Raw genomic sequence first — 13,954 nt, 5'->3', positions numbered from 1 at the left:
TGTGCGCTGGCATACTACAAAAAGCGCATCCTGTCACCCAATTGAACCTGACAATTGTTTTCTTCGTCAATCCAAATGCACAAGGGCATCCAGTGACGAGAACAACGTTATCCATAGAGATATCCAATTATATCCTTTTTCAGCGATAACAAAAAGTCGCATATGCTATCTACCACCCTAAGGGTGCATCATGTGCAGAGATGACAACCTTGATTGCCTCTCTCTCCATCAAGTACCTCTCATAGACCTCTGTGAAGCGGTGACACGGTCACCACTACACCATGTTCACATCCCACAAGTGTTTATGCAAACAGACGGTGGTTTATCCCTTTCCGACGGACTATCCTACAGAAGCGCACAAATTCCAAACAAATACGGCCTTCATAGGAACTGTCCGCCACTATCATTGTATTGAGCAAAAAAAAAAAAAAAAATTAATAATAATAATAAATTCAATGACACATACTAATTGCTCAATACGTCAGCTGGGGTCTCCCATACAGCATGACTAATTCAGCTACTTATCTATGTGAAAAGAGCAAGTTTGCTTACCGTAAACGGTGTTTTCCGTAGATAGCAGATGAATTAGCCATGCTGACCCGCCCGCCTCCCCAGACAGTTCTAGCCCACCTACCTTGCTTTGATACTGACTGAGGAGCCTGAGGTAATCCTATCAGGATTCAGGAGAGAGGGAATACCTAGCTAAAAGTCTTTAATAGACTTTGAGAGCTCCGCCACCTAGTGGCACGGAGAACGTACCCGTACAGCATGGCTAATTCATCTGCTATGTACGGAAAACACCGTTTACGGTAAGCAAACTTGCTCTTTTTTGTCTATGTGCATCACTTTGTACTTGTGCACAATAAATTAAATTTCCATTTGGATGTCCCATCTCCCAGTTTTGCAAGGTCCTCCTACAATTTCACACAATCTGCTTGTGATTTAACAAGGTGAAATAATTTTGTGTTATCTCCTCAGTTCTCATACTTGTTATACACAGTCCTGGCAGATGTTTTTTTCTGAATGTAAAATTCTCAGATTCTCTCAGTATGATGGAAACCAAGTAACCTTTGTGAAAATTGATTTAATGAACAGCATGTATAAGCAGAGAGTCTAATGACCATCAATTCTGAGAAGGATTTCTGTCTGTGTCATAATAATCTAATAGCTAGTGCAATAATGCCTGCACTAGTTTGCATCCTGGTCCTCTTACCTAATGACAGCACAGTGACGTCTCTTAAAACACATGACTGTGGGACTGGCCTTGTGACTCAGGCTGTAGCTCTGTACACTGTCGTGCCGCAGCTTCGGGATCAAGTCCCCTGTCCATCAGCATCGACTGGGAAATGCATTGCGCTCAATCCTGGGGAGAGAAGAAAGTCAGCTGCCCGCACTAGTGGCAGTTCCTGCCAGCCATAAGGAGCAGTGCTAGAGGATTGATCTCTACAGTGAGACTGCAAAAATCAATGTGCCTGTCTCCTAGTGCTCCTAGAGTCACCCAGTTCAAAGGTGCTAGCACTCCTATAAGGACTATTACTTTGCTTGGACTAAAGATCACCATTTGGGGGTGTGTTACATATATCTTACATATAAAAAAGGAAATCCATAACAAAAGACCCAAAGAGTGACTGGGATAACAAAACAGGAGGTGATGTTTTATTAGGCTGAGATTCTCTAAGGAATTGGAAATAATTTCTTCTAAAATGCTTAGTGCCAATGATCAGATGTGCACCATCTCCTCTGGTATGTTTTGCACTTACTATGTGACTTTACTGATGGGCAACAATGTAACCTCGGACTTGTTCTTAGGTCCTTTTGTCCAAGGACTTCTTTTCTTACATCACATTTTGCAGTGCAGCATTTTTATGGTCATCTCATATATCCTGTTACTGTTGCAGAGAAGTCCCTTAAACAGTGCAGAAAAATCACCAGGCATAGACTCATTTTCTTGCAGGGGTCCCTAGTAATTTAGTGTTTTTTGGGGGCTGCAGTCACTCTGTCCGCACAGCTGGAACATAAGAATCGCCATGCTGGGTCAGACCAAGGTTCGACGAGCCCGGCATCCTGTCTCCGACAGTGGCCAGTCCAGGTTGCAAGTAGGATCTAATTCCTGTTACACAGCTTTCTTTAGTCTATCTGATAGACTAAAGAATAGACTTAATAGACTTAGTTTTGGGGTACTTGCCAGGTTCTTATGGCCTGGATTGGCCACTGTTGGAAACAGGATGCTGGGCTTGATGGACCCTTGGTCTGACCCGGTATGGCATTTTCTTATGTTGTTATGATTGTCCAGCAGCTTCCAAGCAAATTGTAGAAGGTATTCTTTCGCTCAGCGCACAATCAAGCTGTGGAATCTGTTGCCAGAGGACGTGACCAAGGCAGTTAGCATTGCAGGGTTTAAAAGTGGTATGGATTTTTCCTTCAGGAACTTGTGCAAAACACATTACCCAGGTTTATTTATAAAATTTAACCCGCCTATCAGCATTTCTAGGTGATTTACAATAAAACATGCTTGTTAGTTTCATGGCGTGTTCCCTTGATTTGGTTTTTATAATGTATCCTCTTGTTTTAGTATAATTTGAAAGGGGGAAATAACTGTTTTCTATTCACCTGTTCCAACCTACTCCTGATTTTATAAACTTCTATCAAGCCCCCTCTCAGGAGAGATTCTCCATCCCCTCTATCATTTTTCTCACCCTCCTCTGCACCTTTTCTAGTTCTGCTTTCTTGAGGTGAAGTGATCAGAGCTGCACACAGTACTGAAGGTGTAGTCACACCATGGCTCAGTACTGAGGCAGTATGATATTCCCTGTTTTATTCTCCATTCCTTTTTGGGCCATTCCTAACATTCTATTTACTTTTTTTTTTTACCCCCACCGTACACCGAGCTGAGGATTTCAACGTATTGTCCACAAGGACTCCAAAGTCCTTTTCCTGGGTAGTAACTGCCAATACATAACCCACTATCATGTGCTTGTAGCTGGGATTATTTTTCCCTGTGTTCATCACTTTGCACTTTTCCACATTACATTTTATCTGCCATACAGATGCCCAGACTCACAAGAACCTTCTGCAGTTCTGCGCAATCCACTGCTGTTTTAATAACTTTGAATAGTTTTGTATCAGCTGCAGATGTGATCACCTCACTCGCTCATAGTTCCCTTTTTCAGATCATTTATGAATGTTAAACAGCTCGGGTCCCAGTACCGATCCCTGTGGTATTCCCTAATGACCTTTGTCCATTTTAGAAAACCGACCATTTACTCCTATCCTCTGTTTCTGGCCTTTTAATCAGTTACCAGTCCTCAATAGAACACTGCTTCCTACCCCAGGAGCTAAGGATCCCTGTCTGTTTGTCTGCTTGAGGTCAGGGAGAGTAGAAATCCCAGACTTGATCAAATTCACGTACCCCAAACCTTCCCAAAAAGTCTCCATTTTCGAGCTTGTATCATGTCTCCTTTAGATCTCTGCATCTCCTCACTCCTCCACCAGTTCCCTAACCTGAGTTCTTGATCCTGCTTTCTGCTTTGTTTTTCATACTCGCCTGTTAGTTCCACTTTATTCTATTCACCTGAAAACTTGAACTTACCCTTGCACTCCCAGATGTTCGCTCTGCTCAGCTTCAAAAATCCTGCTCTCAGTCCCTCTTCTGCCCTGTAGTAAGTCCACACTACAAGTTGTTCAGTTCTTAGGCATCCTATCCCTCCAGTTCTGGAGAAAACTTCCTCACCATATCCGCTAACCCTTCTCCAGCATTGCCACCTTCTTCATCCTCTTCCTCCCCCTCAGTCCACAATTGGTACTCTCTTATCTTTTAGAATTTCTTGCTCTGGCTTCAGCTTACTTTTCTTGGTATTAGATTTGCCTTGTTATTAATAAATCTTTTTGGGTCAAATCAAAGCACTTTATAAATGCAGAGTTGGGTAAACGAGAAACCAGCAGGAAAAATATGGGAAAAGTGGTAAGAATGCAATTTAATTGTACTTGTGGCTATTCGATGATGGGACCATAAAGAGACAGTGATACGATGACGTATGTCTATTTGTGAAATAAATAGACATACGATGTCTTCATAACATCAATCTTGGCTTATAAAACAGCAGCAAAATGATGCATGGTGCCAAGTTTCAGATCGTCTTCTAGTTAGAGCAGGAAGTTGGGGGCCATATTTTTCTTCTGCTGCTTTCTCTGTACATGTTCATGCATTCATTTAAGTAAAAGTTAGATCGGAAGCACAGGGAGCTTAAATGACTTTCTCATTGTCACACAGTAAGTAGGGAGATTCGATTTCGTTTTTGCAGTTCATTTCTCTAATGGGTAAGCCACATTATGAGCATCTGAGTCTGAATTAGATTCTAGTAATTGTATGTGTCTGCAGCTCCTGGCCCGGCACACAGAGATGGATTAATCCATCTGATCTTCTTCCAGAGAGGACCTGTGGGTGCGAGAAGGAAAGATCCTGAACCCCGAGAAGCTGTTTTTTGATGAGAAAGGGTCGGCTGATCTCCTGGTGGATTGCCAGAATAGTCTGATTGCACCGGGATTCATCGACACACAGATCAATGGTAAGACACCTCTCTGTCTTTCGATTTAGGGGAAAGCTTTCACGTCCTTCTGTGTGCAGGAGTGAGCTCATTAATTTCACAGCCATAACAGTGACCTGCACGATTATGGATACAGTGCTGCTGGAAACATCATTTTATACCAGAGGATAAATATTAGTTGAGTGCACTGGATTGTTATTGATGGCTCTGCTTGGAGCCACCAGGAATGCAGGGCACCAGTTTTTCCTTGAAGAAAGTGAGTATCTGGATCTGGTGTCTTATTCTGAACTGCAGAACCAAGTACATTCCTTTCCTAAAACAAGTATACAAAGTGACATGCAAGGCTGGCATATAATACGATGTTACAACCGGAACACACAGTAAACAAAACTCAACAAAACAGAAAAGAATGATATTTCATGGGGGGAGGGAGGGGGGTCTGTGTTGATCATGTTGAATAGACCTAGGGCTGATAGTTTGTACAGTTAGTGACCAAGGCATGGGTGATTGTAGTTGTTCTTGCAATAATTTTCACATTTACAGACTGCCTCCCTCAGGAGGCTACAAAGCGGTTCACAACAAAACATATAAAAACAGACAAAAATCAGATTAATTGGTGTTTTCTGCAGCGAGCCAAGCTTTATATTTGTTTGGGAAAGTTGAAAAATCATCTATAGATTTAATAGAGATTGGTAAGGAATTCCAGAGGTGTGGGCCTGCACACAAAAAAAACCGCGCTCCGTTTTCTCTCCATCAACCTAACAGCAGGAGTCTCAGGTAATTCTGTTGTGTCGAGTGTAAGGACCTTAATGGAACGTATAAACGGATGGCATTACACAAATATTATGTGTAATCTAGAATGCAGAATATCCCTTTCAGTGATGAGGTTAAAATTTTAGGAGTATGATTGGACCCATCATTTCATAAACATAGTAGCAATATTATTAAAGTATGTCGCTATCATTTTTAGACTATTAGATACTTAGCTACATATTTGGCAGTCCCACCAATAAAGATTTGCAGTAGTTGATGTAAACTGAGATTAAGGCCTGGATGATAATCCGGAGATCAGTATCAGTTAAATAGTAGTTTATGCAGGCTCCAACTTGTATAAAATACAGCGGCCTGCCAATCTCAGAAACAGGACCTTGGGAACGAATCCAACCAGTGCTTCTCATAATAAAATTTATAAACTTTAAATTACTATGTTATAGGTTCTAATCCTAATGTGAGGGCTGGATAAGCATATCCAGGGGCGTTTTATCCTTAACAACTGTTTGTTTTATTATGCTGCAGTTTTGGCTTGATTTAAATCAATCATTGTTCAACTTCTCGAAGGCCATCGTTTAAATTATCTATCATCTCCTGCCAATTTCTCACTAGGTTACAATAAATTTGCATATCGTCAGCATGCATACTGTAATCAATACCTAAGGAATTAATTTGGCCAGAGGTGGCAAGCAGATATTAAATAACAGGGGGATGAAATAAAACTTTGAGGAACACTTGATGACAAAGGCCATATTTGTGAAAAACTATTCCCTCGCTGGGCACATTGGATCCTACTATGAAGAAAAGATGCCATCCAGACAAATGCCGTATCCATAATGCCAACTGATTCTAGGTGATGTAGCAAAATGGCATGGTCGACTATGTCAAAAGTGGCAGACAAATTTAAGGAGACTAATGCACAATCTTGTCCTATGTCTAGATGTTTACAAAATCCATTAGAAACAGCATCATTGATGCTTGTTGTATTGTGGCTGGGTCTAAAGCCAGATTGCCCTACCACTAATGGCAGTAATTGTAGAATAAGAGCCTCTTCAGCACCCTTTAATATATAAAGGGGTAGAGTTTCCAGAGGGGAGCCACTTGATCCAGCGGATGATAAGTCTCTTATTTGCCTTTTGAGATAAAGGATAAAAAGATAAGGGAGGACAAAACCTGGACTGAGGATCCTCAAGAATAGAGAGATTCTCTACCGGTGCCTGCTCAGCCAAGGATAAGTTTGACAAGCTATCTATAGCAGATAATGAGTTTGTGATGGGTTTAGTTTTAGAGCCATTGAGTTTGAAATTGCCTTTTCAGGACTGGATGAGCCAGTTATAGCAGAATTAGAATAATGAGGATCCCTCAAGGTTTGAACATTTTGAAAAAGGTTGAAGAGGCTTATTATGAGATGCAGCTAATTTAGAAGAGAAATAAGATTTGTCTCCCTTATTTTACTGGAGGTCCATATTCAAAAGCCACACAGATAGATAACTCACAAGTTATCTGTCTAAATGGCAAATGTGACATATTCAGCCACTTATCTGGCTAAATTATAGCAGAATAACTACTTATCCAGCCATAATTTAGCCAGAAAAAAAAGGGGGCATTCCTGGGAGGGATTGAGTTATCCGGCTAATCTAACTGAATATCAGGTATGTCCAGCTAGGTTAGGCGTGGCTGGGTAAAGTGCTACGTAACTGGATATCTTAAAAGATATCCAGCTAAGTAGCGCTGTCGTCCTCAAACCAAAGAAAGATTCAGAGGGCCAAGCCCCTTATTCCCCTCCCAAAGCTTAATAGAAAGGCTCTCAGGCCGTACTCTCCTACCCCAACCTCCCACAAACCCTTGTAAAGACTTAGGAAGGGGTCAGCATTGTACGCCGGCCTCTGTCCCGACTTTCTCTTAAATCGGAGCAGGGTGCCTCCCTTCCTGCTCTCTCAATACCTTTTTGACATGAGTTGGGAGCGAGGGACCCCTTGACCCACTCCCAGCGTCTCCAGCACTGCTCTGACAGAGGCAGAACTATGGGGCTCATTTATTGGATTTAAATACATGTAATTTCGGTGGAGCAATATTGTCCATTTTTGTAATATGTCCGTTCCAAGTTTCTGCTTGTTCTCCCATTGAGCCTTTCAAAGTGGACTTAGGGTTCTGATCTAGGTATCCTAAAAGATGAGGTAGGGGAAGCTCAGATTTAGAGCGAGTTGTTGTTGCATTTATAGCTATTAAAAGTGTGCTTAATGGTCCGGTCACTGAGAAAGATATCAGAGAGTGGTCAGACCATCCAATTTTAGATATGAATGTCCTGAATATGGAATGCCATAAATTGGGAGGTTTGCAAAAAATCTAAATCTATGTGATGATCTTTGGCGTGGGTAGGAGAAGTTACCCATTGGGAAAATCCCAGATCTGATAGTTTAAGAAGTCTTTTGTTGTATTATCAACTGGATCGTCTGGGTGCAGATTAAAGTTAACTAAAATGTGATGTTTTTGAACTGTAAACAAAGTCCTGATATTAACTGAAGGATGTCAGACAAGATTGGTGCTTAAGGGGCTTTCTGAGTGGTCGATGTATTAACGGGCGCTAATATTGGTGCAGTTTTTACTCCTGTTTTAGCGTGCATTTTTCTGGCGAGAGCTAACTGGTATGTAACAGGGATTCTAACTACTAAAACACGTGCGCTGAAATAGTAAAAAGCACGAAGTTTAGCACCGGTGAATGCAAATCCCAATTAGCTATTCCTCAGCACTGCAAGGAGGTGTGTTAAAGGACAGACAACTTAAAGCAGGGTTTCTTGATGCTGGAAATGTAATTTCTGGGTCAGAGCAGGAGTAAACCTTTCCTCACGTTTCTGTTATACTATCGCAGTGCCCAGTGTGGTAGTATCTAGCTGCTTCTGCCACACTGGGCACAGCAATAGACTAACTTTGGCCACCAGAAATGTGAGTTTACTCCACCTCAGAGCCAGGAGTTTAATTTCCGGTGCTCTCGGGGAGGGCACCTACAGTTTAACAATGCATTCAGCTTTGGCGCACTGTTTAACTGTAGATGCCCACCCCAGGGAGCTTTCATGCTGTTCAGCTAGCTGTAAGTGTCCACTCCAAATAGCAAATTCTTGCATGCAAGGCCCTTTTGGCAAAGAATGGCAAGGAAAATCAAAGCATAAGCTCTCGGGGTGGGGGTGGGGCACCTAAAGCTGAACAGGATGCCAAAGTCGGATGCACAGCACCAAAATGCATATTGCTCAGCTGAAGGTGCCTGTCCATGAGAGCTTCTGCTTTGATTTTACTTGCCATTTGCCTGCCTTACCAACATGGCATTGCACGTGAAATTGGTGCTCTGCGTCTCAACTTGTGGGCACATTCTCTCATTCAAGGCCATTTTGACAAGGAATGGCAAGTAAAATAAAAGGAGGAGCTTTCTGAGGGACACACAAACAGCTAGATGAGCAAAGCGCAGGCTGGCTGAGTGGATGCCAACAAGTGAACAGTACACGCTTTAGCATTACATGTGCGTGTGCTGTCCAGAAAACCAGAAACCCTGCGATTGGTGCCTGCCTTAGAGAGCTTACATTGGAAATGTAACTTTGGGGTCTGAGGTGGAAGAAACTCACATTTCTGGTGGCAAATATTGGCTATTGCTGCTGCCAATGTGTTACTCCACCTCAGACCCAGGAGAATTTACATTGCCAATGTGAACTCTTTGGTGCGGGCACTTATTTATTTGAAAATCTTATTATTCACGACTTCCAACATAACAGTGTTCAGCAAGCAGTACAGGTTTACATACATAGAAACATGAAATATAAATCTACTGAACAACACAAATTAGGTGCTCATTGTGAACATATTACAAACTAGCACATCCCCCAAACACCTCACTAAAAAGGACAGCCTTTAATTGTTTTCTAAAAACCTGCATGTCCACTTTAGTCTGTAGCTGAGCTGAAAAGGAATTCCATAACACTAGAACCACATGCAAAAATGCTCTGTCCCTTGTCATCTATAATCTATAATTCTGAAGGGCTGATACCTGCAATTGATCCTGGCCCATCGAACGCAAAGGCCTTGGAAGGCTTATACCACTCGAGCAGATTTCTGGTAGCACATGAGGAATCAGTTCTTAATAGTTTGGGCCAAGACTAGCAACCAAAATCTCACCCGATATTTATCGGTATCCCGTGAAGGTAAGCACCAGTGTTATATGATCAGATCTACAAACCCAAGCTGCAGCATGCTGGACTAATCAGAGCACCCTCGACAACTTATTGGCTAGGCCTACAAAAAGGCCGCTACAGTAAGCACAAGTGACTGAAGAACTATCCTGAACATGGCAGGAAGTAGTATATACCGTAAGGTCTTCAGTCATTTTAACTTGGAAAAAGCAGACTGGGCTGTGCACCATACAAGAGGATGCATAGTTAACCGGAAGACCAATAGGACGCCCAGACTTTGCGCATCAAATACTAATGACAATAAATATCTCTCCACAGATGTAAAAGACATCACAGGGTCGGAAGGATTTCTTCCAACCCAAAGTAGGCCTGGTCTTTGATTATATTCAAGGCCAAACCATTATTGGCAAGTCATGCTCTTATTCTTGATATGCATCCTTGAAAAAATTGAACAGAAAAGTGACCAGATGCCTCACATGGTATGAATATCTGCATGTCAGCAGCATACATATAGTATATTTAATCCCAATGAGGAAAGATACAAACTGAAAAGGTTAGAGGACAAGGCACAACCTTGGGGGACACCTGATGTTAAATCTTTCCAAAGACAGTGCTGAATTCCCAGCTGGACTCACTGTGTCCTATCCCTTAGGATATAAACCAATTCAGGACCACCCCTGTAACCCCAATGTTTTTTAACCTCCTAATCAAGACCTTGTGTCGTACATTGTCAAAGGCACCGCACACATCAAGTTGTAGTAACACTCCTGACCTCCCCTTATCCAAATTGCACATTAGGATGTCCACCAAGGATAGCATTCATAATTCGGTATTATGATGCTTATGTAGTCTGAATTGATTTCAGTCCAACATATGATCTGTTAAGTGTTCAATTAGTTGTGTCAACACACCCTTCTCTAATACCTTTGCCACAGTAGATATATTTGAGATGGGTTGATAGTTGGCTGGGTCATGACCTTCTTTACCACTGTCCTTTAAGATAGATCTGACTGTTGCCCTTTGGTACACAACCTTCCACTAATGAACAGTTAATCACATCCCTAATAACCTCATAAGAGACCTTCTTGATGCATTTCACCAGGAAGAAGGGACAAGGATCTAATAATGAGGAAGCAGATTTCAGGCCCACTATAATAGCAGCAACCTTCCTTGTTGTAAGGGGCCTAAAGATAGTTCAGCTTACATTTAAAGCTGGACATAGCATATCTTCCTGCTCTACATTCAAATTTAACTACTTACACAGCATTTCAATCTTAGCCTCAAAATGATCAGCAAAAGTGTGATGTTCAATTGGAAACTGATCATTCAATGATGAGCCAGAAGTTAACATCCTCAAAATATTGAGTAATTGTGAAGGCCGATTAAGTGCAGCAGCCAGTGAGTTGCAGTAATATTTATATCTAAAGAGGCATTGTATTGCTGCAACTCATTTTGCCTGGTCTACTCATTTTGCTATATTGTAAACTGATGTGATGTTCACACTAACACCGGTTTAAAAAAAAAAGGTTTTAAATAAATAAATAAATAAATAACTATAATAAACTGATTTTAAAGCCTTGTCATGATAATGTCTCAATTTTTGCTCTGCACAACAGAGGACTTTCTTTTTTTTTTCCCACAACTCCTCAGTAAACCAAAGTGTCGGATGCCTTTTAATGTGCATAACCTTATCTTGTGATGGAGATAAATTCTCATATACTTTGGATAAGCTAGAATCCCATCTTTCTAATCTGAACATTTTTCCAATCAAAGGTCTCAATTTTAATTCGAAATCTATCTAAATATTCACGACTACATGAGGGTGCATTGTATTACCTTCAGCTGAACAGTTCTGCAGAACACCAAGTGCATGCCATTCAGCTGAAGGTGCCTTCCCGAGAGAGCTTGGGCCCGATATTGAAAAGCACATTCAGCGCTCAATAGCCCTATAAGTAGGACATCTGGCTATCTAACAGTTCGTTGAATATCAGTGGCCACTAGATAACTGGGTACGTCACTTATCCGGCTATCTCTTAGTCGGCGTGATAGTGGGTGGATTTGTGCAGCGCTACTTATCCAGTTAACTTAACCGGATAAGTAGCGATATTCGCTTTTATCTGCTTAAGTTACTCAGATAAGTTAGACCAGCCATGCTGCTGAATATCCCTTGTAACTTAGCTGGATAGGTTATATCTAGTTAAGTTACTTAGCCAGTTACGGCTGAATATTGAGCCCCTTGTGTTTTGTTCAGATGTAGGTCTAAGCCCCAGAGAACTTGCGCCTTCTTTGGTAATTTAACTCCAATTTTAGCATGGGTTTTATTATATCGCCCCTCTATTAATAGGATGGCAATACCATTAGAAGCAACAGACCAATCATATTAGAAAGTTTCAATTGAGAGGGATTCAAAGAGGGGTGTACTATCATTAGCACACCTCCTCCTTTCCATCTGACTCTGGGGTGACACGGCCCAGAATTTCTTTTCCATAATTTTTTTGATTCCTTTTTCCTTTTCAGAATGTTGATTTTGATAAGTATTTGCTGTCTGTTTAATGTACTTCATATGGAAATTGTACTTTGCTGGGGGCAGGATTCTGTCTCATTTTCCAGTTGGCTGTTCTGTAGACTCACCACTGAGAGAAAATATTTCAGGATTTTAGGAGGGTGACCATCTGGGATAAGAGTTCTAAACAAAATGACTAGAAATTTAAGGATGAACAGTTTTTGTAGCGTGGTACTCTTGGTGGGGGGGTGTGAAATATTTTTTTCTGATTTATAGCTATGGATGTATATATGTACACGTGCGCATACTCATAGTGTGTTTATATATAAAGCAAATTTTGTTTATTTCAGGGGGCTATGGGGTGGATTTTTCAATGGCAACAGATGATGCACCATCAGGGATCTCACTGGTTGGACAGAAGATATTGTCTCATGGAGTGACCTCCTTCTGCCCTACGCTTGTGACCTCTCCACCATCTGTCTACCATCAGGTCCGTGTGCACAGCAGCTGGGGTAACATGGAGCTATTGATGTAAACCTTTTCAGAAGCCAACTCCAGATAGTTGCCAACATATACAATAGAAGAATCAAGGCATAAAAATTCCTTATTTCACTTTTTACGTCCCGAAACAAAGGCAACCTAACATATGACTATACTAATACAACAGATCTCCGTCAGGTATTCATCTGCTCATAATTTGTCTAAAACAACCATTTAGAACTAATCCAGTATGGTAATTCCTTCATTTCTCCTCTTCCAGAGTGAGCTGAATGAGGTACTTACAATATTATCTCATATATTTGCAGACAGACTACGATATTCACTTTTTTTTTTTTTAAGTGACAATACTCATGGAATAAAAACAGTGTAACCTTAGCCATAATGAAAATTCTATGCAAATAACGTTGTAAAGCAAAGCAAAATCAAGTAGACATCTGAGAGTGAGAATCTTCCAACATAGAAGCACTCTTTGATGTAGTTCTATAGCGTTAGTTAAGAGGTGGTGACCTAGATGTGACTTTATGACATTGGATACATCACCTTCATTCTCTGACACTTGTTGGATTCCATGAAAGTTTAGAACTGATGTGTTTTGTGACAATTTGTTAAAAAGGACAATCTTGCACAAAATGTTGCATTCGGGGTGAAGCTGCACTGTTTCTATTGTGACCATTGTCTTGTTAAAAGTTTGTCCATGGTGGGATGTCTCTGGGTAATCTCAGTGCGAGGAAGCAATGAAGGATCTGCTATAGTTCCGAATGTTTGGGGATTTTTTAAAATCCACAAGGCAAATTTGATAGTCTTGTGATTTATCTATTTGTGATACGTATAACAGTATAGTTATTACATGGAGGAAAAAGACTTCAAAGATACAGGATAAATGCACAAGCATTTCTATCATCTGCCTTTTTTTTTTTATCATGCAAAGCCAGCCTCCAAATCTTTATATTTAACTTTCCAGTGCAATTTTTCAAGAAATGTAAAAATACTAATTTCATTGTACAGTGTTCAGTATAGAAACATCTGACGTGGCCAGCATTGCACCATGCAGGCAGTGTCGTGGATGTCATTCATAGTCTGCTCAAAATCTAATGAAGGTTTCACAATGACGTCATTCGTACAGTTGCAGCAGAGATCAAGGTCTGGAGCCAGGATACTGCCCTCTGGCCTCAGTTTGTTCTCTCTCTGGTGTAAATGTTCAGCTCTAGGTTCCAGGTCTTTGTTTTAGTTAGGAGTGTCTGTTTTTATAGTAAGGAAATATTCTTTTGTAGTGAAGGTAATTGAATCATTACTTGGAACATAAGATGTGCCATGTTGGGTCAGACCAAGCAGCTTGTAGGCAAATGGCCTGTATCCAGGATCATGGGAGCAGAGAAGGGTCAGCGCAATGAGTAGTGTTATGGAGGAAAATGGATCAATGGCTTTGGTCTGCAAGTGGCAGAATGAATAGTGATGCACTT

At 41.1% G+C, this 13,954-nt stretch overlaps 1 protein-coding gene across 4 annotated transcripts in view; it reads left to right on the top strand.

Annotated features, from left to right (window-relative positions):
* AMDHD2 (amidohydrolase domain containing 2) overlaps positions 1–13,954 on the top strand; it is a 46,992-nt gene that overhangs the window by 15,808 nt on the left and 17,230 nt on the right. For all 4 annotated transcript variants that reach the window (XM_029576997.1, XM_029576994.1, XM_029576996.1 and 1 more), the window contains 2 exons: positions 4,429–4,565; positions 12,344–12,483. In XM_029576997.1, coding sequence (XP_029432857.1) covers positions 4,429–4,565; positions 12,344–12,483 — 277 coding nt within the window. The remainder of the gene's footprint in view (positions 1–4,428; positions 4,566–12,343; positions 12,484–13,954) is intronic.

The sequence above is a fragment of the Rhinatrema bivittatum genome, chromosome 14, assembly GCF_901001135.1.
Source record: "Rhinatrema bivittatum chromosome 14, aRhiBiv1.1, whole genome shotgun sequence".
Classification (NCBI taxonomy): domain Eukaryota; kingdom Metazoa; phylum Chordata; class Amphibia; order Gymnophiona; family Rhinatrematidae; genus Rhinatrema; species Rhinatrema bivittatum.
The sequence above is the reverse complement of the archived record's forward strand: the minus strand, read 5'-3'. Positions and strand labels throughout refer to the sequence as shown.